At 41.1% G+C, this 23626-nt stretch overlaps 1 protein-coding gene across 1 annotated transcript in view; it reads left to right on the forward strand.

Annotated features, from left to right (window-relative positions):
- The first annotated feature begins 2457 nt into the window (after window positions 1-2457).
- cntn3a.2 (contactin 3a, tandem duplicate 2) overlaps window positions 2458-23626 on the forward strand; it is a 72167-nt gene continuing 50998 nt past the window's right edge. The window contains exons 1-13 of the mRNA XM_014145830.2: window positions 2458-2944; window positions 5171-5306; window positions 5453-5588; window positions 7949-8124; window positions 8329-8424; window positions 10072-10275; window positions 10578-10680; window positions 11020-11204; window positions 16055-16191; window positions 16758-16887; window positions 17036-17186; window positions 18606-18733; window positions 22083-22252. Coding sequence (XP_014001305.1) covers window positions 5252-5306; window positions 5453-5588; window positions 7949-8124; window positions 8329-8424; window positions 10072-10275; window positions 10578-10680; window positions 11020-11204; window positions 16055-16191; window positions 16758-16887; window positions 17036-17186; window positions 18606-18733; window positions 22083-22252 — 1671 coding nt within the window. The 5' untranslated portion in view covers window positions 2458-2944; window positions 5171-5251. The remainder of the gene's footprint in view (window positions 2945-5170; window positions 5307-5452; window positions 5589-7948; window positions 8125-8328; window positions 8425-10071; window positions 10276-10577; window positions 10681-11019; window positions 11205-16054; window positions 16192-16757; window positions 16888-17035; window positions 17187-18605; window positions 18734-22082; window positions 22253-23626) is intronic.

Raw genomic sequence — 23626 nt, forward strand, 5'->3', positions numbered from 1 at the left:
ATTTCTTAAGTATCAATACATAGCGACCCGAAGGAGTTGGAGGTTCATTTAAAAATCTATGGAGGAGTTGAGGTACTTGGCTAGCTCAAAGATAGACATGCAGAGGGAACAAATTAATTGAGGCTGTTATTCTCTAAAACTGGGCTAAACATGGAGGTTGCTCCATTGTGCTATTAACATGTTATCTTGCAACCATTTGCACTTTTCTTTGTAACTCCGGGTATTAGACAAGCTAGTCGTGGTGGAGCATTTACATTCACTTCTCTGAACGGTTGAGAAATAAGGCCTAATGACTTTTACAGCTTAAAACACACACACATACAGACGGAGGTAATACCTTCAGGGTTCGCGCTAATCCGTGGTGCCTCGAGGCGGGATAAAAATATTCCTAGAGGCGGCTTTTCACAACAAGCTCCTAGGATCAAGTGCATGAATACATTACGGAGATAATTAAAGGAAATGTCAAATGGTGGCTGTATGGAGCATTATTAACGATGCTCTGGCCATGTTAAGGAATCCTGGGCTGAAGAGAGGATGATCAATGTGTGTTTAATAGGCATCTGGTAGACTACACAGGCACTGACTGTAGTAAAAAAGAGTTTGTTTCACTGGGTTTGTCCCAGCTATTGACCGTGTGTGTGTGTGTGTGTGTGTGTGTGTGTGTGTGTGCGTGTGTGTGTGCGTGTGAGTGAGCATGCGTGTGAAAGACAGACAACTAGCTGATAATATGTGGGCCTTGTCTGAAGATAATTTATGAACTACAGTTATAGAGTGGGGAGGAGATTAATAGCCTATCTTACTTTGTCATCAGAATAGTAGAATTGATTATTATTCCTTTACTCTGTGTGAAAGGAATGTTGGAATGCAAATATAACTGATCCAGGACACAAACTCAGAACCATCTGCACTATGACACAATGTACACTAGAAGGTGCATTGCTCAAGTGCAAAACGGCAGGGGATGTCATCTAGGATACTCATGTTAGCAATCTTCCGGTTACCAGCTCATTCCCCACTAGATTTCCCCCATCAGATTTGGGATTTACAACGGCGACCTTACAGTTGCTGGCCCACCTGTCCAACCGTTAGCCAAGGAAATAACAGAATTCTTATGCAGAAATGTCTTCTTCTGTCACGTCCTGACCATAGTAAGATGTTATTTTCTATGGTAGAGTAGGTCAGGGCGTGTTTTGTGTTTTTCTATGTTTTGTATTTCTATGTTTAAGTTCTAGTTTTTCTATTTCTATGTTTTTTGGGGGGGATGATCTCCAATTAGAGGCAGCTGGTCATCGTTATCTCTAATTGGAGATCATACTTAAGTAGGGTTTTTTTTCCACCTGTGTTTGTGGGTAGTTGTATTTTCTGTTTAGTTATCTGTTACCTGACAGAACTGTTGGCCGTTGGTTTGTTATTTCGTCTTTAGTGTTTTGAGTTTAAATACATTTAAGCATGAGCATTCAACACGCTGCGCTTTGGTCCCCTTTCTACGACAGCCGTGACATCTTCAAGTAGCCTACAGATCAAGGGGGGTTATTAATGACACATTGAAACCATGTCAAATATGATTTATAGATTGCTTATTCATGTTTAATTAGCCTACTGTAGCCTATCAAGTGCATTGAAATGTCAATATTTTCCCAAAACTTTGATCAGTTGAAAGGTTACTACACACAATTAAGAGTTGCCCACAATAATTGATCATAGCTTCTATTCAGTCTACACCAGCATTGGGGCAGATTCGGACCTCCATGGATCTACACTGTGCAATATTTCAAGTATACAATATATAACGGGCCAACCAGGACTCGGGTAGACGCAACATAGTAATTGTAAATCGGAGACACTCTAATTAGTACGGTATGTTACCTTTCGTATGATATGTAGTGAATTACAATTTGTATCCTATGTTATCAATTGCAATTCGTACAATACGTTACGAATTGCAATCGTACAATAAATTACGATTTTATCAAACGTATGATATGTTACGAATTCCAATTTGTTGTGGCTAACGTTAGCTAGGGTAGGGGTTAAGGTTAGGGATAGGAGTTAGGTTAAAGGGTTTTAAGGTTAGGGTTAGCAAACATGCTAAGTAGTTGCAAAGTAACTAAAAAGTAGTAAGTAGTTGCAAAGTCGCTAATAAGCTAAAAATGCTAAAGATGAGATTCTAACTTTGGGTTGCTAGACATTGCCATTATAGCCCACCCATCCACCCCAACTAATTTAAGTAACCTTCTGTCTTATGTAACCATATCAAATGTAACATAGGCTAACGTACTAATTTGAGTGTTCCAAATGTACGTTTACTATGTTATCTACTCTTCTGAGACCAGGCTGACCGTACAGTTATCAACATATCAATTTTCATAATCCTATCAATACATTTTGATATCCTGATCATTTTTACGCAGTGATGTCCCCACAGTTTTTCTGTCTGCTCAGATCTCTGGCGAAGACTGGCGCAGTTCTTTGGCTTCGGCAGGTGCGTCTGCCATACCTTTCCATCTTTTCTGCTTCTATCGTCTGCTATAGCTACTTCACAGGGAATACGGAGATCTCCCCAAAATACTATTTTTAACATAATCTGCCAACATGAATGTGGCTCGGAGATAGGTCTGCGTTTGTGCTCATCTTTCGTATAATTGCCGATTTGATTCATGAGCAAACTGTGTGGGTGTTGTTTTTGGGAAAGAGAAAACGACGTAGGCTATGAGACGCTTCCCTATTTAGTGCCTTCGTTCATTGCCTGTTTTTTCTTACACTGACTGTTTTTTCTTACACTGACAGTGTTTCGGTTTAACCTGTATGAACGAGCTTGTGTTTCCGACATAAATCGGCGGAAAACGCGTCCGTGGCAGGTCAACTATTTATTATGGCTAAAAGGATTGAATTAGTGCACTGCTGGTCTGAATATATTTCAAGATAAGGAGAAAACGGCCGCTAGGTAAGGAAATTATCAAGCTTGGCATGTGTGGTCATGCCATTGAAACTGAAAAATCACTGAAACAATGTATGGCTGGATATACATTATGATGGCCATGGTGACAATAATACCAATTTACTTTCAATAAATTGTTCTTTGATTGGTAGACTAATTCGTTTTCTTGGTGGGCATCTATCTACCAAAGCCATATGCCTATAGGCTTTGACATGAGGTGTTTCCTCTAAATAATAAACTCAATATAACAGTAACATAATAATAATAATACATATTGGAAATATAATGGTTTGTGTGTTTGGTTTGATTAACGAGGATTGAGGAGCATATACCATAAGCTACTCGCAGAAACTGCAAGCACTCACGATGTGTTTGCCATTGATACACATTTGTTGTTTTGTGCAGTTCATTTCTGAAGCTATTTGACATATAGCCAGCCTAATGTTTGTTTGCCAGTTAAATGAGTTGTTGTATATTTCTTACCCCATCTTCCACATCTCTTTGTACTTCCTATAGAATCCATAGGTGTTATCAACATCTATTGACATCACATCTAATTTTAACATTTCAAATGTAACAAAGCATAGATGTAAAATTGTACATAGGCCTAGTGGGGGTTGCACTCAAAGCTGCATGTGTATTGAAAATCCATTGCATTGCCATGATAGAACCATTTAGGTGTTTCCAATGAGCTGCTGGATACATTTTTCAAGGGACAAACGATGAGAGGTGGGTGGGTGCCTATTAGTTCAGTATCTTGAATATTTCTCTATGCAGAGAGATTCTGACTAACCTGCCAAGGTATGGCTCTGAATGAATGAGTCTGTCTGTTCATGCTTGGGGAAATAAAACAATAATCAAGTAATATGCATATTCTTCTATTGAGTAAGTCAGTGGGAAGTCCTATTATTGTTATGAATGCAGATGTGGCCTCTTTCAGTTTGGGTTGCCTTGCTGTTGAAATGCTGTGTTATTTGGTTACTTGCAGATGCAGAGTAGAAGAGAGGGAGATGTGCTGCTTTTATGGGTTTCAATTGCTGTGATACAGGAAGTGACACAACTCCTTATCATCTGTCATTCATCCTGCAACAATGTTTGGCCTATTTATCACCAGCACATGTGGTGTCACATGATGTGAGTTCTATGTATGGCGACCAAACATATGAAACCGTTTATTGAGCAGCTCAGGTTTCAAATAACTTATTTTACACACCTCCTATCACACAACAATCGTCAGCACACAGTGAATCCTATACAGTTTGCAAGGCTGAGCTGTAGACCTACTGGAGAGGTAAAGCATGCAGAATTCTTCATGAGAAGGTGTGGAAAATCCAATTTAGGAGACTTCCAGCAGGAGAAAAGACCCAGTAAACATGAAAGACTGGAGGAAATACTCCCTGAGACCTTACAAATCTGACATTACTGCAGACAACACACAATTAGCCCCTATAACTACACCACTAAAGCAGACTAGCCTGAGGATTATACCTTAAATGAGGTGTACATCATGTTTGAATTTGTGTGTGTGTTTGTGTGAGAGAGAGAGACAGAGCATTTGTGTGGTATCACATTTGTGTGTTTCGTTCTTCAGTTTATTTGTGTCTAGTTTATTTGTATTTGGGAATCACTGCTCTACTGCAATTAACCTTAGTATTGCGATGCAGACCACGCAATGACCAGCCACTCGCCCTTGATCATGTACCTGTGGGGAATGGATTTCTCATCAAGCTCTCTAGATTCCCTCAGCATGTGGCAAGACATGCTGGTGTCGGTGAGACTAATTGATTGGATGGCACCCAATTCACAGGTCCAGGCTCCTTGGGCCTGAGAGGATAGATTTGTCTCTGTGAAAGATGGAGCTGGGTCAACAGTTGTTCTCCTAATAGATTGGCGTCTGTCTTGTCCCATATGCCACTGAGTGCTCCCTTGCTCGCTCGTATTGTTTGTCTCCATATCAGAATACACAGGATTCATTAACGCTGTTGCTCAATGGGAATGTTGAAACTGGATATTGAAAAAAAGCATGGTTAAGAGAAATTGAAGGTTTCCACATTCAGTCCCAACATTCCATCACTCAATATTTCTATGTTGCCAATGTCAATTCCATATCCGTCTCGCCTGCCTGTCCAAATGATGGCTAAGCGCGAAAATAGATACAGTATATTTGAAGTTTTCATGAGGTGACATGTATGCTGAGTTTGGTGTTTTTGCTATAATGACTGTCTCCTACAGGTCAGGCCTGTCTGTTCTGGAGAAAAGAGTGTCGTTTAGAGCTTATTGAATGAAAGTCTTATTCGTCCTTCCCTGCCAAAGATGACGTTACCATGGAAACAGCTTCTTCTGCTATCAATCATCGACTGTCTCGCAGGTAGAAAAAAAATATTTTATGTGTAATGATTCTTTTGTAGGGACATTTACGATTTGAGTGTGACATCCGAAAAAGCTGGAAATCATGTCACATCCAGAATATATGAGTTAAACATTCTGCTACATTGAAGAGTATGTCTTCCCCAGAATGTTTGGACAGTGGATCATTCCATGGTCCAAGATGGAGGATGGAACCCAGTGACTTGTTTATCCCTGTTGATTCTATGGAAGAGGAGGCCACTCTTACGTGTGACGCTAAAGGAATCCCCCCTTCTCAATATAGGTAGGATTCAGACTCAATCACCTGGCTTGAATTTCTTTATGACTACGTCTACAACTATGACTACATTTTACACCAGTGCCGCGGGGTCTACTGGTTTTCATCTTTGCTTTTCAATCAGCAACTAATTTACACCTGTGAAATGAGGTGTTTTGACTGTCTGGCCGATCAGGTACTTTAATGGGTCAGGTTTATGTGGTGCTTCTCCCCTGCTCATGCTTTTCACATTAATAGCTTGTTGCTATTTTACAGAGGGGTGAAAAAAACTGTTGCGCAAACAAAAACTAAAAGATGCATTGACTGTCAACTGTCTTTGCTGTGTAGCCCACACTACTCCAGCACAACTGGTGTAAATGAGAAGAATAAAAGTGGTATTGAGCTCACACTACGTTCAGAACCACATCTGGTTGGTATCTCCCCAGCTAAGATGAAGTATTTCCATTTTCTGATTAAAGGCGAGACGAGCGTGTTTAGCATTGCATCTCTTCAGGCTTGCTGTGCTCTGCACCACATGCCCTCAACACCTCCTCAGCTCCTCTCTTGAAGTGTAAATGGGATACACGGTTCCCTCCATTTTATCTTCTCTCGCACTCTCTCTCTCTCTCTTGCTCTCTTTCTCTCTCTCTCACTCCTGCCACTCATGCTCTCATACCCCCAAAGCTGGGAACAGGGTTTCTGAGGTAAAACACAAAAAGACATTGGTCTTGTGCTGCATATTTGGACTCATATAATCAATGAACATGTAAACAGTGTTTATTATATGAGATAAAGAGCAACTGAACTACATAATTCAAATCAAATTGTATTTGTCACATGCTTCGTAAACGACAGGTATAGACTAACAGGGAAATGCTTACTTCCAAACAATGCAGAAAGAATTTATTTAGAAAAATAGAAAAATAATAACACAAGTAATGTAACCATGCTGTTTATAATGCACTATGAATAGACTAATATGTTTTTATGGCACATGTTTAGTGCTGTGGGGGCTTCACACCATAGTGCATTATAACTTACTTGCTATAAGCATTCATAACAGCTCACAGCTCAATTTAACAGCCTTTATGTATGCCATGAGTCACCGTCTGGGATCTAATAAGATCCTCTGCCTTACTCTGTTTGGCAAGAGCCCCAGGTCATCAAATCCTATCAATGAATTGCCATGATATAGTAGCGGGATTGATGGACTGAGTTTCAAGGTGCTTTACCTCTCAAATACTATGACATATTTTTTTATGACTTTTCTGGTTAAAAGCGGTCTATGTGGCGTCAGCAGTAGTCATAAACATCAATTGTAGTCCCGAAATTGAATAAAAAGTGTAAGTAGGATAACTTTGGTTATAAAGTCAGTATATTCCAAAACGGAGATTTGCGAGATTTAGGAAATCAATGATTTTAACATTTTCCTTGGACTTGATGGTACCAGCTTTGATTATTGTTCTCTTTTCTATGAGAGTGCAGAAAGGGTGCAATGAAAGGAATGTGTGAAAGCATTGCTGTGTGGGTAGTGTGACTTTGCACCTGCTGTGGTGTTTCATGGTGCTAATGTTCTTATTTAAAGAGAGAAGAACTGAGCATATTATACCAATCGAAAAAGAACAAGGTGCTACTGTTTGTGACTATAGAATGTGCATTTTTGACCAATAGGCATCTGTGGAGAGTGGAAACAATGTATTTGAGAGTTTGTCTTAAGTGGATGGGATATCCATATCAACCGTAAAACTGTAATAACACTAAATATTATGAATGCATTTGCATATTATTAAAAGGACATGACACACAATTTAAATTTGTCGGATGTCTTCAAACTCCAAAAGAAGTCTGTCAAGATGAGTCCACATTCCCTTGCCATCCATTGTGTAGGTCCAACTACAGTATACAGTATGTATCCAATTGAATGGAAAGGATAACACAAATCTGGCAATGATATGGTTCTTAGTATTTCATTTGGGATTGTGGGATATAGCTGGATCTACAAAGTAGATGGCCTGGGACATGAACTTATCTTAACAGGCATTCATCTTATTTATCGTAGCTGAAGATTTACAAATTGTTATGAATGGTTATGGATATTGATATGTACTTCAAATATTGACATAGTAAAGACTCATGCACAGTATGTCCCTTCCTTTGAAATGACAAAACAACAAAAGCAACAAACAACCATAAACCGTACCTACCTGTATATGTTATTTTTTATCATTGACCTCAAAATAACAATAAACTTTAAGTACTGTCCAAATAACGGTTGCTGACTTTATTGAGTTTTAGTTTTCAATTTGCTCACATAAATCCACTGTGGTCAATAGATAGAGATGTTTTGTGAATATTGCCAGCAGCTGATGGTATTTCTGCCCTCACAGATGGTCACTGAATGGAACTCTCATAAATCTGGAGTTGGACCACCGGCGTCGGTTGTCTGGGGGCAACCTCATCATAAGAAGTCTGGACCGCTACCAGGATGGGGGAAGGTACCAGTGTACAGCCTATAACACAATGGGAGCCGTTCTCAGCAGAAGAGCAAGCCTACAGTTTGCCTGTAAGTGAAGAACAGGCCATAATACTGCCTCCTGTCACGCTGCATTATTTTGCATTATTACATTGTCACCATTGATAATAACACACCATACCTTATAAGTGTATTATAATGCTTTACATGCAGGTGGTTCATAGGGGGAAATGAGTGTCATCAGTGCTGTATTTATATTCTTAGATGTCATAAATTGACCTGTTTCTCTTCTAGACTTGGATCATTTTAAACTCCACACAAGAAGTGCGGTGTCAGTTCGAGAAGGACAAGGAGTTGTGTTACTCTGTGGAACACCCACCTCCTCAGGAGGTATTGAATTACTTTTGTTATCTTCTTTTACACTTGACAGTCCTATATGAATCGACACGACATTTCAACTATACTTTAGCACTACTACTTCAGCATGATTTTGCAGTCATATTACAGTTTAGTCAGTGCTTTTGGTGCAATTTTTTCAACTGCTAGCACAAAACTCAAATCGTCAAGAAGGCTTCATGTCCAAATCGTCCTAAAGTATCGTCCTAGATTGATTGTGTTGCTCAATGAAGTTACATATAGGTCAATTCCACACCAGTTTGGCCTAAAGATAGTCATGATGTTTTCGATCTTCCTCGAATAAAATCCATACAAAGGTTGTTTGGGGGAATTAAGAAATATTTAAATAAAGTTGGAACATCTGTGAGATTTTGTTGTTACCCAGGTCTCCTTTAAGACACTACAACGATTAGTCTGTAGATGCTACAAAGTAAGTCTTGGTGTCTTTTCAAAACTTACCGTGCGCTCTGAAATATGAGTAGTGTTTACATTAAGAATGCAATTTATTTACTTTAATATATAGACAACATAAATATAAATCTAACATATTTAACATATATAACATCTGAGAGCAGTGTGTAGGTATATGGATGTTGACTGTACATAGGTGTTGGCACTGAGGAAGAAGTAATTTGATGGTAGGGGTTGTCTCATGACACATCCCTTTTGTCCTCTCTCCATCCCTTTGGGAGCTTTCCTCAAAACACGTGACGCCAGGTATAAGGGGTTATGCCACCCTTTATAAAGCAGAGCATTTTGGGAAATTGACATAGTGCACTATGTCACATTTGGCTATAAACTCTATAGAGGGAGTGGTTATGTCACCCTTTATACACAAATCAAATCCATCCCAAAGACACATTGTCTTTATGGCTGTGTTTACATAAGTGGCCCAATTCAGATCTTTTTTACACTGTTACCCTGTGAATGTGAAGTCATCCTGCGTCATACTTCCGGATCATGTCATGTCCTGGATCTTTTGAATGGGCTCCATGATTATATCGTAAAATGTATGAAAATACGGTCATTTAAGATATATACAATTATAATCGTATTTGATTATTGATTTACTCACACCCGATGCCTTTCATCAAAATATTTGATGCTCAAGAAGTAAGACACATCGTTGAAAATTAGAAAAGTCTCTTGCAGCGTTGTTAACATGCTGGAGCGCGCCTGCTCAAGCTGAGGACCTACAGGATGGTAAAAAAAAAATGTTTCTGAAGACTGGCAAGCTGTCGAAACACCTTTAAGCAGTTGTTTTTTATGTCTGTAGTTCAAATGAAAGAGTTGTAACGTTTTGGCTTCGTGCTTTTTCTTAGGCGTCAAATTCGTAGACATTTTTTTCTAAACACATATACATTTTAATATATATCTTAAATTACCACGTTTTCATGGATTTGAGGATGCATTTTTGAAGCCCATTCTTAGCCTACAAAACGCAGATCCCAGAAGTAACAATTAGCGTCACTTTCATAGGGTATTGGTGTTTTGACAAATCACATCAGATCTTTGCCAATTGGGCAAAAGATCAGAACTGGGCTGCCTGTATAAATGCAGCATTTGTGTTCTTGGTTTCAAGTTTTGAATGTTACGTCATATCAGTAGTTGGCTAAATCTCCCCCTCATTTCCCTTTCTAGATCTTAGTTATTCATGGGTCTTCAATGAATACCCATACTTCGTCCAGCAAGACAACCGGCGCTTCGTATCTCAGGAGACTGGAAACCTGTACATCGCCAAAGTGGAGCCCTCAGATGTGGGCAACTATACCTGTGTGGTGATGAACAGCATCACAAAGGGCAAAGTTCACAGCTCACCCACATCTCTGGTCCTGAGGAAAGACGGTAAGCTTATTCATCAGAAGACCTTGCATAATGATTCATAACATACAGATAGCAGGCATTGTAGCTAGGCTTTCATTGAGCCAGATAACATTTTGTAGTATAATAAAAATTGACTTTTATTTTGAAGACACCTTATACATGATGTTGAATAAATGTGTTATGAATGTGGTATGAATGATACAGCGACATTGTTAGTTTATACAATGCTTTTGTTGGGCCTCACAATGCAAGGTGTATAAATAGCGTGTAAGTCATGAATAATGGAAGCATGAACAACAACTACTTGTACTTGTACGTCATAGGAGTAATGGGAGAATACGAGCCGAAAATAGAAGTTCATTTCCCCGACACCGTACCAGCAGCAAAAGGATCAGTGGTTACACTGGAGTGTTTTGCTCTTGGGAAGTAAGCTGTATTTCTTGGAGCATGTTTTCAATCTTCCCTCTTCTTTCACTCACTTAAAGCATTTTGGGATTTTTATAGAGAAGTGTCACTAGGGCAATTATGTTTGTTAGACTGTGGCATCTCTCTATTATTCGCCAGAACAGCTTTTGAATATAATGATTGTCAACGTCAGTTTGTGAAGAGCCACATGCATACTTTCTTCAAATGAATTTCTCTCTTTATTTAATGGATAGAATACAAAAATAAGTTGCATGAAATCTCTTTGGATATGGTCTAACAGAGAAGATGTGGAGTCGGCACTCTAGATCTTTAACATGTTTTGCTTTCTGTCTTTCCTAGCCCTGTCCCTGAGATTACGTGGAAGAGGGCTAATGGAGTCCCGTTCCCCAGCAAAGTGAAGATGAAGTACTCCAATGCCGTCTTGGAGATCCCCAGCTTCCAACAGGACGACACGGGGGGCTATGAGTGTGTGGCCGAAAACAAGATGGGGAAGAACATTGCTACAGGCCGATTGGCCTTCCATGGTACTGTCACCCTGTGGGATCGCAAATATAATTTTAACCATCAGGCGAGTCAGTTAAAAACACTCCTTTTTACAATGACAGCCTGATAAGTGGCTAGAGGCAAGTGCAGCAATAGATAATGAAAATGATATGTACAATAAAGTTACAAAACAAGACCGACATTTTTTTATATATTTTTATTTTATTTCACCTTTATTTAACCAGGTAGGCTAGTTGAGAACAAGTTCTCATTTACAACTGCGACCTGGCCAAGATAAAGCAAAGCAGTGCGACACAAACAACAACACAGGGTTACACATGGAATAAACAAGCGTACAGTCAATAACACAATACAAAAAAAAGAAAGTCTATATACAGTGTGTGCAAATGGCGTGAGGAGGTAAGGCAATAAATAGTAGCAAGTAATTACAATTTAGCAAATTAACATTGGAGTGATAGATGAGGAGATGATGATGTGCAAGTAGAAATACTGGTGTGCAAAAGAGCAGAAAAGCCAATAAAAACAATATGGGGATGAGGTAGGTAGATTGGGTGGGCTATTTACAGATGGGCTATGTACAGCTGCAGTGATCGGTTAGCTGCTCGGATAGCTGATGTTTAAAGTTAGTGAGGGAAATATAAGTCTCCAACTTCAGCGATTTTTGCAATTCGTTCCAGTCACTGGCTGCAGAGAACTGGAAGGATTGGCGGCCAAAGGAGGTGTTGGCTTTGGGGATGACCAGTGAGATATACCTGCTGGAGCGCGTGCTACGGGTGGGTGTTGTTATTGTGACCCGTGAGCTGAGATAAGGCGGAGCTTTACCTACCAAAGACTTATAGATGACCTGGAGCCAGTGCGTCTGGCGACGAATATGTAGCGAGGGCCAGCCGATAAGAGCAACCAGGTCGCAGTGGTGGGTGGTATATGGGGCTTTGGTGACAAAACGGATGGCACTGTGATATACTGCATCCAGTTTACTGAGTAGAGTGTTGGAGGCTATTTTGTAAATTACATCGCCGAAGTCGAGGATCGGTAGGATTGTCAATTTTACTAGGGTATGTTTGGCGGCGTGAGTGAAGGACGCTTTGGTGCGGAATAGCAAGCCGAATCTAGATTTAATTTTGGATTGGAGATGTTTAATATGAGTCTGGAAGGAGAGTTTACAGTCTAGCCAGACACCTAGGTATTTGTAGTTGTCCACATTCTATGTCAGAACCGTCCAGAGCAGTGATGCAAGTCGGGCGGGCGGGTGCGGGCAGCGAACGGCTGAAAAGCATGCATATAGTTTTACTAGCGTTTAAGAGCAGTTGGAGGCCACGGAAGGAGTGTTGTATGATATTGAAGCTCGTTTGGAGGTTTGTTAACACAGTGTCCAAAGAAGGGCCAGATGTATACAGAATGGTGTCGTCTGCGTAGAGGTGGATCAGGGAATCACCCGCAGTAAGAGCGACATCGTTAATATATACAGAGAAAATAGTCGGCCCGAGAATTGAACCCTGTGGTACCCCCATAGAGACTGCCAGAGGTCCGGACAACAGGCCCATCACATTACAAAAGGACAAAAACACATGGCAAGAACACAACAAACAGTAAAAACAATCCATATATGGTCAGCAATCATTTGTTAGGACATCAAATACAGTAAGCATACCATCCTACTTTCAAGAGGGATGGATTTATCCATTTGGAAAATGTTCACTACATTTTACAACCATGAACACACACTATTGGTCATTATGAAAGCTGTGCTATTTTCAAGATAATGCACAGGCTCTCATACCATCATTATATTGCTGTTGCTACTACTAATTGGCAAAGTACAGCCACTGTTGGTATTATAATGTAATAACATATTGTTTGTTTATTGATTATACACTGAACAAAAATATAAATGCAACATGCAACAATTTCAAAGATTTGACTGAGTAACAGTTCATATAAGAAAATCCATCAATTGAAATCAATGAATTAGGCCCTAATCTATGGATTTCACATGACTGGAAATACAGATATGCATCTGTTGGTCACAGATACCTTTAAAAAGAAAAGTAGGGGCGTGGATCAGAAAACCAGCCAGTATCTGGTGTAACCATTTGCCTCATGCAGCGCAACATCTCCTTCAAATAGAGTTGATCAGGCTATTCATTCCTTTACACTTGTGTGTACAAGGTAGTTGTTGTGAAATTGTTAGATTACTTGTTAGATACTACTGCACAGTCGGAACTAGAAGCACAAGCATTTCGCTACACTCGCATTAACATCTGCTAACCATGTGTATGTGACCAATAAAATTTGATTTGATTTGATTGTGGCCTGTGGAATGTTGTTCCACTCCTCTTCAATGGTTGTGCGGAGCCGCCTCCTCCAGCAGAGGAGGCGTAACCCCCGCTCCACCCGCTGATCCCTCTGCTTTAGTACCACCGGACCGTGGATCGTCGTCGAAGGAACCGGACTGTAGATCATCGCTGGAGGTTCTGGGCTGCAGGCCGCCGCTGGAGGGTCTGGGCTGCAGGCCGCCGCTGGAGGGTCTGGGCTGCAGGCCGCCGCTGGAGGGTCTGGGCTGCAGGCCGCTGCTGGAGGTTCTGGGCTGCAGGCCGCCGCTGAAGACTCTGGGCTGCAGGCCGCCGCTGAAGACTCTGGGCTGCAGGCCGCCGCTGGAGGTTCTGGGCTGCAGGCCGCCGCTGAAGACTCTGGGCTGCAGGCCGTCTCAGGAGGTTCCGGGCTGCAGGCCCTCTCAGGAGGTTCCGGGCTGCAGGCCGTCTCAGGAGGTTCCGGGCTGCAGGCCGTCTCTGGAGGCTCCGGACTGGGGAGCGTCGCTGTAGGCTCCGGACTGGGGAGCGTCGCTGGAGGCTCCGGACTGGGGAGCGTCGCTGGAGGTTCCGGACTGGGGAGCGTCGCTGGAGGTTCCGGACTGGGGACCATTGCTGCAGGCTCCGTGCCATGGATCATCACTACAGGTTCCGCGCCATGGATCATCACTGGAGGCTTCGTGCCATGGATCATCTCTACAGGCTTCGGACCATAGATCATCACTGGAGGCTTCTTTCGTGGAGCTGGAATAGGTCTCACCGGACTAGGGAACGTCGCTGGGAGTTCTGGACTAGGGAACGTCGCTGGAGGCCGGGTGCGCTGAGCAGGCACAGGGTATACTGGGCCTTGGAGGCGCACTGGAGGTCTGGAGCTTATGGCTGGCACAACCCGTCCTGGCTGGATAACCCCCGTAGCCCGGCAAGCGCGGGGCGTTGTAACAGGTCGCACAGGTTTGTATTGGCGAACTGGGGGTACCGTGCATAGAGCTGGCGCAGGATAACCGGGGCCGAAGAGACGCACCGGAGACCAGGAACGCTGAGCAGGCACACTCCTTCCTGGCTGAATGCCAACTCTAGCACGGCAATTGTGGGAAGCTTGCACCGAGCATACCGGGCTGTAGCTGCGCACTGGCGACACAGTGCGCATCCCCTCATAACACGGTGCTTGCTCGATCACTCGCCCCCCACGGTAAGCACGGGGAGTTGGCTCAGGTCTCAACCCCGACTTCGCCAATCTCCCCGTGTGCCTCTCGGGCTTCCGTTGTTGCCGTGCTTGTTCCTCATAGTATCGTCGTTCCGCTTTCGCTGCCTCTATCTCCTCTTGCGGATGGCGATACTCCCCAGGCCTTGTCCAGGGTCCTGCCCCATCCAGGATTTCCTCCCAGGTCCAATCCTCCTGACCACGCTGCTTGGTCCTTTGGTGGTGGGTAGTTCTGTAACGACTGTCGTAGCGAGGGGACCAAAGCGCAGCGGTGTTGAGTGCTCATGATGAAATTTATTATAACTCAAAAACACTAAAGACAAAATAACAAACAGAAAACGATCAGCTCACAGTGGCATTGTGTTGTGTGACAAAACTGCACATTTTAGAGTGGCCTTTTATTATCCCCAGCACAAGGTGCACCTGTGTAATGATCATGCTGTTTAATCAGCTTCTTGATATGCCACACCTGTCAGGTGGATGGAATATCTTGGCAAAGGAGAAATACTCACTAACAGGGATGTATGGAACATTTTGGGGATATTTTATTTCAGTTCATGAAACATGGGACAAACACTTGTTGCATTTATATTTTTGTTTAGTGTGCATTGTTGTTATCTGTAAACATTGCAGGCAACTCTATTTTTGATTTTCAGTTATCATTCTGGTAGAAAACAATTCCAGTTGGGACAGGCATAGTCTCATATTGGAAGTATATTTGGTAATACTTTTACTTCAATTATTTAATTTTTTTATGCCTGGATTGCTTCTGTTTCCTCTCCTTTTCTTTCCCATGGTCTCGTAGCTGAGGCAAAATAACACTTTTCTAATTGGAGTTGACAGGATGTTAACAAGTGACAATGGTGTTAAATGACTTTCTGCAAAAGCTCCTTAAAACCCAGTTTGGTACTGGGAATAGGTCAGAGGTGAGTAGGACGGTGAAACCGATTTGAAATTCCAAATCTGGCCCTCATACCATCATGGCAAGCTAATCACCAACAGCTTTCAGTTGGCTCATTCATCCCCTCCCCTCTCCCTTGCAACTCTTCACCACATTGTTGCTGTAAAAGAGAATGTGTTCTCAGTCAACTTACTTAGTAAAATATACAGTAGAGTTTTGTCTACTGTTTTGCAAAAAAAGTGTTTAGCATTTGCATTTAGTTTGTAAACAATGAGAAATGACTAACTGTAAGAAAAGGTTATTGTTTTGGCCATGTGGATCCCAGTTTTGCTCACGTAGATCCCAGTTTCCTTCACAGTGTTCAAGCAATCGAGAAAAACTGTAAGAGGACTTCCCCTTTAAAACCCTCTACTAATATGCAGTCAGTCATTGACATGGAGTATTTTGAATCTTTCATAGCCAAACCTCAGTGGATTCAGACCATGAGAGACACGGCCCTGGCCATAGAGGAGAGGCTTCACTGGGAGTGCAGGGCCAACGGGAAGCCCAAACCCTCCTACAACTGGCTGAAAAATGGCCAAGTGCTGATCACTGAGGTAAACCCCACCTTCCCATCCATCTCTCATGAGTTCTTTGTCCGTCTTACAGAAAGGAAGGTGCTAGCACACTGAACATTTCACAATCAAATCCAACTTTTAGGAGTATAAGCAATATCCAGTCACCTTCCTTACTTACATTGAAACATTGCTTTGCACCTGTGACATGGGTGTGCATGGAGAGAGATATTGCGTGTGTGTGAGAGAAAGATAGCGTATCAGACTCTCGGCAAGCTGCTCCATTTCAAGAGAACAGGCAAACACTCTCCATTATTCATAGCCCATGTTCAGGCTTCTGCGGAGTGAGTTAATCTACTGTGAAAAGTACACGATAGCAAACCAAACTTAAGCCCCCCGAGAAGTGCATCTAGATGTTTCTAGCATATGCACTTTTATACCACTTTGTTATTGTTTACATTAGCTGGATATTTTGTTTAGTTTTACTCCTTACCAAAACCCTCCTAATGGTTATTTGTACTGTGATAAGTGTGTTTTATTATATTATGTTGAAATGACCTTAACATTTACTTGTACTCCACATGCTACTTGTGTCTGTGCTTTGTCAGGAGAGGGTCTACGTTGATAACGGGGTCCTGTTAATCTCGTCTTTGAACCTGTCGGATGCCGGGATGTACCAGTGTGTGGCAGAGAATAAATATGGTGTCATCTATTTCAGCACTGAGCTCATGGTCTTAGGTATGGTGGCTTTTTTCCATTTCTAAAACATTGTGTGACTCTGTCCAACAAATCAAAAAGGTCATATTACTGTTCTTTGAAAGGTTATAAGGATTCGATAATAATGGGGTCAATAATCATGTTTTTTACATTTCCTGTGTCCCTTCAGCCTCTTCTCCAGACTTCACTGGTAACCTGCTCAGAGCCCTGCTTAAAGCCAAGGCCGGCACCATAGTGACTCTAGAGTGTAAGCCCCAAGCCTACCCCACTGCTAGCATCCTGTGGAAGAAAGGCAACCAACCCATCCACACCAATGACAGGTAACGTCTTACAGTACATTCTATATATTGTTCGATTCCCCCTTTCTTCTCCACCCATATTAGTGCTTCAAATTACATTGATCGGACGATGATCTGTTCCTAATTTATTTTAGCCTTATTTAGACAGGTACAAGAACATACTGATTTCTGCAAGAAAGGATGTATTTCTCAATTGGTAATTTTTCTTTGGTAGTACATACAAGCGCCGAAAAGATAAAGATGTTTTTATTCAAGAAGGAAGAGCTTACATAAAAATAATATGTACTTATATAATTTGTAATCATATCAAGAAAATATCTAAATGTCAATGACTTGCTATTAGTTTCATAACTGATTGTGTACACTTAAAATGTTTAAATAGAATGTTCAGAATAACAGACACAATTCAAAGTCAATGGGTTAGAATTTACCCACTGGGCACAGACGTCAATTCATTGTCTATTCCACGTTGGTTCAACGTAATTTCATTGAAATGACGTGGAAACAACATTGATTCAACCAGTGTTTAACCAGTGGGTAGATTTATTTCAAAGAATTTTAGGCACTGGTGCCCACTGGTGTTGACAGGGTTAAACACATGACAAGTTGAATGTAAACAGGGTCATGTTCATTTGGCAAGAAAACAGACAAACTCATTTTCGTTTTCCATTACAGAACATTTTAAAACGTTTTCCGTTCAATGCCTTAATGAAAATGACCCAGTGTAGCGGACATGAGTCGGGCTTATGGTATCCTGATGAGGTAGCCCTGCCTGGGAGAATAGCAAAGCACCCTTTAATGGTTGAAACAGCCGACCAATCAGTCTGTTACCAGCGCTTAGCAAACTTTTTGTTCTACCAAATACAATGTTATTTTACAGAAAACAAATTAACAACAGACTTTCAGCATGCTTCTTTGAAAGGGCACTCAACATGCTCGGCACTGACACTAATGACTGATGATTGGCTGAAACATGCATGTCAATCTCTTCTGGCTCAAAACTGCATCACTATTTGTCTTTGTGCGAGATGTTGATGGTCGCAAACTGTCTTCTTAAGCAGTTTGGGCATTCATCGGTACCACACAAGATATGGAACCAGAGGTCTTTTCACAGTCTCCAGGTCTAGCATAGAAGCTTGGAAACGCATAAAGTATTAAATAGAGCCATAACTACATGGAACTCTCTGCCACCCCAGGTAACTCAAGCTAGCAATAAAATAAGATAAAAAAAAACAGATAAAAGAACACCATACGGCACAACGGGGGCTTTGAATAGACACACAGACATTTTTATGTTGAGATTCTGAGATTCTACCTGTGGGTTGAGATTCTACCCGTGGGTTGAGATTCTGAGATTCTACCTGTGGGTTGAGATTCTACCCGTGGGTTGAGATTCTGAGATTCTACCCTTGTCACCAGCTTCTCCATCTACCCCCACAGAATCACTCTCTCTCCAGATGGAACTTTGAGAATCACTAATGTGACCAAGTATGATGCAGGCAGCTACACCTGCTTTGCCAGAAACCGATTTGGGACCTCCAGCACCACTGGAAGACTCCTCATCACAGGTAAGGTGTTGCATTACACAGTAGTTTAGCCCTAACCAAGCCTACACTCTGTCTAACCAAGGGTTACCAAAGGTAAGAGCTAAGCTAGCTCTTCTCTGACACTGAGCTCAGACTTGAGGGCAGAAAACATGACCAGATTCATGGTTTGCATCCCACAGTTTTTTTTTTTTTGTCATGGGAATTTCATTGCGTTGATCTGTGTTTCCTACTGTAGAGTACACCCTACTGTACATTTTGCAGTAGGTATAATAATGCATTGGAAAGGTGTTTGTGAAACTACTTGATCTTTGTATACTTGGATGCAGCTAACCAATTGACTCGAACAAATGAAATGCCCCTGAGCCGAAATAACAAAGTTGTCGTGAAAGTATGCTTTTATTGCCGATTTTGAAGTGTATTTCTAGAGGAGGGCTTGTTGGTTGTTTTCCAGGTTCTATTAACTATTCAATTCTGACACCCTCTGGTGGCATTTTCTAAACGATGCATAATATTATATACTACCCGCATGAAGTACATTTCAGTTTCAAAGCTATTCAAAGCTATAAGTCCTACAAACACATGCTTAGTACTGTTAGAAAGATAAGAACTGTGGCTACTGTTTTAGGTTTTAAATAAAATATGTCACCAATTAATGTTACAAAAGGATTAATAAAATAAAATATTGTCACTCTAAGCATGCACACAGCTATTTTAAAAGTGCAGGGCTTGTGCAACATATTTTTTGTCTTATAGGAATCTTTTTTTGTCTTACAAGAATGATATACATAATGAGGAGAAAGCTTTAGTATCTATCTATCCATTGATGCAAATATATCCCCTGTCTGATTCCCAGTTCATCCACTAGAGAGCAGTAGGAGATCACATGACATCTCTTGGCCACTTGAAACCAGTTGTGTCTGGTTTGGGTAGTGAGTCACTGTGCCAAAATGGCTGAACAGATTTTCAAGCATGACATATGAAAATGACCATAGGAATCAGGCCTTTCAAGATATTGGGTTAGTGTTTTAAAATAAGACACAGACAGGTGAGAAAACTTCAAACTATTTTCCCATTCACTTTTCCTATTGTATATTAGTGAGATAGATCAACGGCGCATGTGGAGGATGCATACAAAGGAAATGTGGATAGACAAGGAAATGCATTGCTTTCCATGCATACTAAATGTTTTCACTTTTGGTGACTTGATCTGCATAGCATACTCTATGAGTATGACTATAGCTCATGATTTATGGCCTTTATGGAGGTGTGGTGGGGGGTGGAGGTAATGACATTTCCAGCAGTACGATTTGAGTTCAATATCCAAAAAGACAAGGGCTGTAGCTTTCAAATGATATGTCAATTTCAATTTTCGAACAAAAATAAATATGGGGGGGTAACCCCACACTCGCCGGGCCCTGTATAGGGCCAAAAGAACAACTCCTCAGAGTTTAACAGGTGAGCCAAATGGTAACTGTCCATTTGGCTGCCAAACACTGCATTTCTTTTTAAACCGTACTGTGGTAATTGCATTTTCTGAGGATTTATTCAGAGAATAGATATATAGAGACTCATGAGGCATCTTTTACATATCATTGTTCATGCCGAGGCTCCAAATACAATCCCTGCAATAGTGATATATTTCTTTTCCCTTCATTCTTTCTTTTGTGATTTATTGATTTTATTTAGCAAGATAGAGCAAGGTTGTAATTAATTGCCCTGACTTTTGAAGCACAGTGGCCTCCGACAAACAATGGCTGTAGTGGTTGCAACTCAGTGCCCTTATTGTGTGGTCAGCAGGTGCTGTGTGTGTGTAAGCATATGTGTCTGTGGGTTAACTCATCTCGTGGATAACAGTCCCACCACCTCGAAGTATCAATCACCTCTCTGCTTTTTTATCGGATTTATCTGGGTATTGTAATTGCTTTCAGGATTACAAAAGATTATTCCAGTCATGTCAGCAAACAGTATCAGCTCTTATTAGTAACAAGCCTGTTTAATAACCCTTTACTTGGCTAATCTGTTGTAATACTTCCATAATTCTGGCCTGAATACTGTAAGACTTATTGCTTTACATAACCTGTCTGTTTACGACAGCAGGTGTAACATTTCCAATATCCATAATTACCTTGTTTCAGGGTTGGGTAGCTTACTTTATAAATGTAATCCATTACAGTTACTAGTTACCTGTCCAAAAATGTTATCAGTAACATACATTTTGGATTACCAAAACTCAGTAACGTAATATGATTACATTCAGTTACTTTTAGATTACTTTCCCCTTAAGAGGCATTAGAAGAAGACAAAAATGTATGTTACCAATTGAACTATTGCAGGATAAATCAATGTTAAAGTTTACATAGCTGGCCATATATGATGTTACATTTTACTTTATTGGGTTGGTTATGTAGGCTTCTTCTAACACATCGCTTTCTACTACATAATAATAATACGATTCAATTATATCTTTACATTAAAAACCAAAGTCAACTGTTTTTAATGTAGGCTGGGATCCGCACTATGTAGCTGTTGCAAGAGCGCACTTTTCACTGGCTGTCCACTGGTTTCAAAAACAATGATTGATAAGCAGTTTATACTTCTTGAATTCAACCATTAGTGGGTTCAAATACACATCTAGATTTGTGAACAGCCATCCACAACAACCACAATCCGTAAAGCACAAATAGCTAAATGAGAGAGCAGCACTGTGATTCACATCAATGTGCTATGTAGATATCAATAATAAGTGATATCCATATCGCCGTAGACTACACTGCTGTCATCCTTACCTCCAAGCGTTTATTCAAGTTGGATAATCTTTGGATGCCGACAGCAGTCGCACCATTGGAAGACATAGCTTGGACTGTAGCCTACAAAAACCTATTCCTGCTCTATTCCCGGATTTGGTGTGTCATCATAGTGGTCTCTGACTTGTGGTCAGACTCACTCAGGTGTAACTAACTTAAACTTGCCCTTTTTTTCAATGCTGATTTGAAAGTCATTGAGAAAACAGAGAAGTGTCAATGATTTATTTTTCGCATACATCCTTTCTGAATTTAAAAGTAAACCATTTAGTTTTCCAAAAGTATCTGTAATCTGATAACAATATTTTTGCTGGTAACGTAACGGATTACAGTTACCGTTTTTTTTAAATCCCATACATGTAACGGATGACATGTAATCCGTTACTCCCCAACCCTGCTTGTTATTGAACAAAATATAGCCAAACACAGAATAGCTTGACCGAATAGCATTTGATCATACATTGGAATTTTCAGTTTACTTCCTGAATTGACTGAAATGTAATTGACCCCATCCCTGGTGCTTTGTGCGTGGGCCTTTGTGCGTGGGATTGTTTGTACATTTTGGACAGATCCAACAAGAATTACTCAGGGGCCAGTGGACATGGAGATCATAGTGGGTGAGAGCATCGTGCTGCCCTGCCAGATCGCCTGTGACCCTGTCCTTGACGTCTTCTTCTCCTGGGCTTTCAACGGACAGCTCATCACCAAGACAGACAGACATTTTGAGCTAGTGGGAGGGGTGAGTGACCGACACACTTTCTTCTACACTATTTGGACATCTGGCATATCTTTCTCCATTCGGTCACATTTGTTCAACTCCAGGGTGTGATGTCCCCTGATTCCCCTTATTTGTTTTTAGGGGAGACTTTGGCCCTGTTCAAATACTTTAAACGCACAGACTCTTCCAAACACATTGATTGCTCTAAACAATGGCTCTATCACATACCTTTAACCAATCCAGCCATGCTGTCATTGTAAATAAGAATTAGTTCTCAATTGACTTGTCTGGTTAAGATTTAAATAAAAATCCAGCCATGTCAGATGAGTGATCCAATCAGATCCTTCAAGGAAGGAAGCAGGCATTCTTTAAAGTATTTTTTGAGCAGAGCCTTTGGCTAGTTGTAGCTCTGGGTTGGTTACTGTGGTCAATAGCACATACCCATTATTGCGCAATATCCGTGCAAGCCAATTTGTGCTAGGTACACTGAAGCTTGAAAATTGAGAGACATGAGCTTTACTTTCGTGTAAATAAGAAAGTGGCACATTCGCATTGGCTTCTGTCCGAATCTTCTGCATGCTCGCGGGAGTTACAGGAAGTAATTAAAACACTTGTTGAGTCTCGATTTTCAAGCTTCTCTGGCACTTGCACGCACTGGCTCGCACGCAAATATCAAACTAGACATTGTCTGTCTGTCTCATTAATTTGAAAAACTCAATAGCAGTCTTTGATCAGTCTTCAATCAATTGTTCCAATTGTAGTTTGTCGATAGTAGCCCAACATGATTTATTAAGTTAGCCTGATCAAAACATATTAAACTTTCTACTGCATCTTTGGTTTCAAGTACATTTTACAGTGTCAGAGTTTTTCAACTTAACATTAATCTTTTGCCTCTGTTGTGTCCTCTGAGGTTTTATATGTTGATGTTCAGCTGCAAAATGATCACTGATCAAGGTCTTGGAACAGATCTTCAACTGTACTGGATATCAGTGGGATAAAATCGCATCATGCAGTGCCTGGACTACAAAAAAACTACTGGATGAAATGGATCACCCACACACTCTGAGAGATTATACATTGGGCATATGTGTGTGTGACTGACAATTTTCTTATCACTAATGAGATTCACTCCTCAAAAATTCTATAATGTCCCCAAGTCCAAAGAGATTATCAACTAACTTACCCGCTTCAAGGAATTAATTTCCATAATTAAACCAGATCAGCCTCGCCACTATCCTTCCGCCACAGCCAAAGGAAGGGATTCCACCTTTAATTTAGCATTCGTTGCCGGCAGTCGTCTTCAGAAATGAAAATCTACAGGGGCCTATTTTTTTTTAAATTACAGTGGAGAAAACTGCCCGAAGACCCATTGACGTAGGAGGGGGTTACATTACA

Source organism: Salmo salar, chromosome ssa15 (assembly GCF_905237065.1).
Source record: "Salmo salar chromosome ssa15, Ssal_v3.1, whole genome shotgun sequence".
Lineage (NCBI taxonomy): Eukaryota > Metazoa > Chordata > Actinopteri > Salmoniformes > Salmonidae > Salmo > Salmo salar.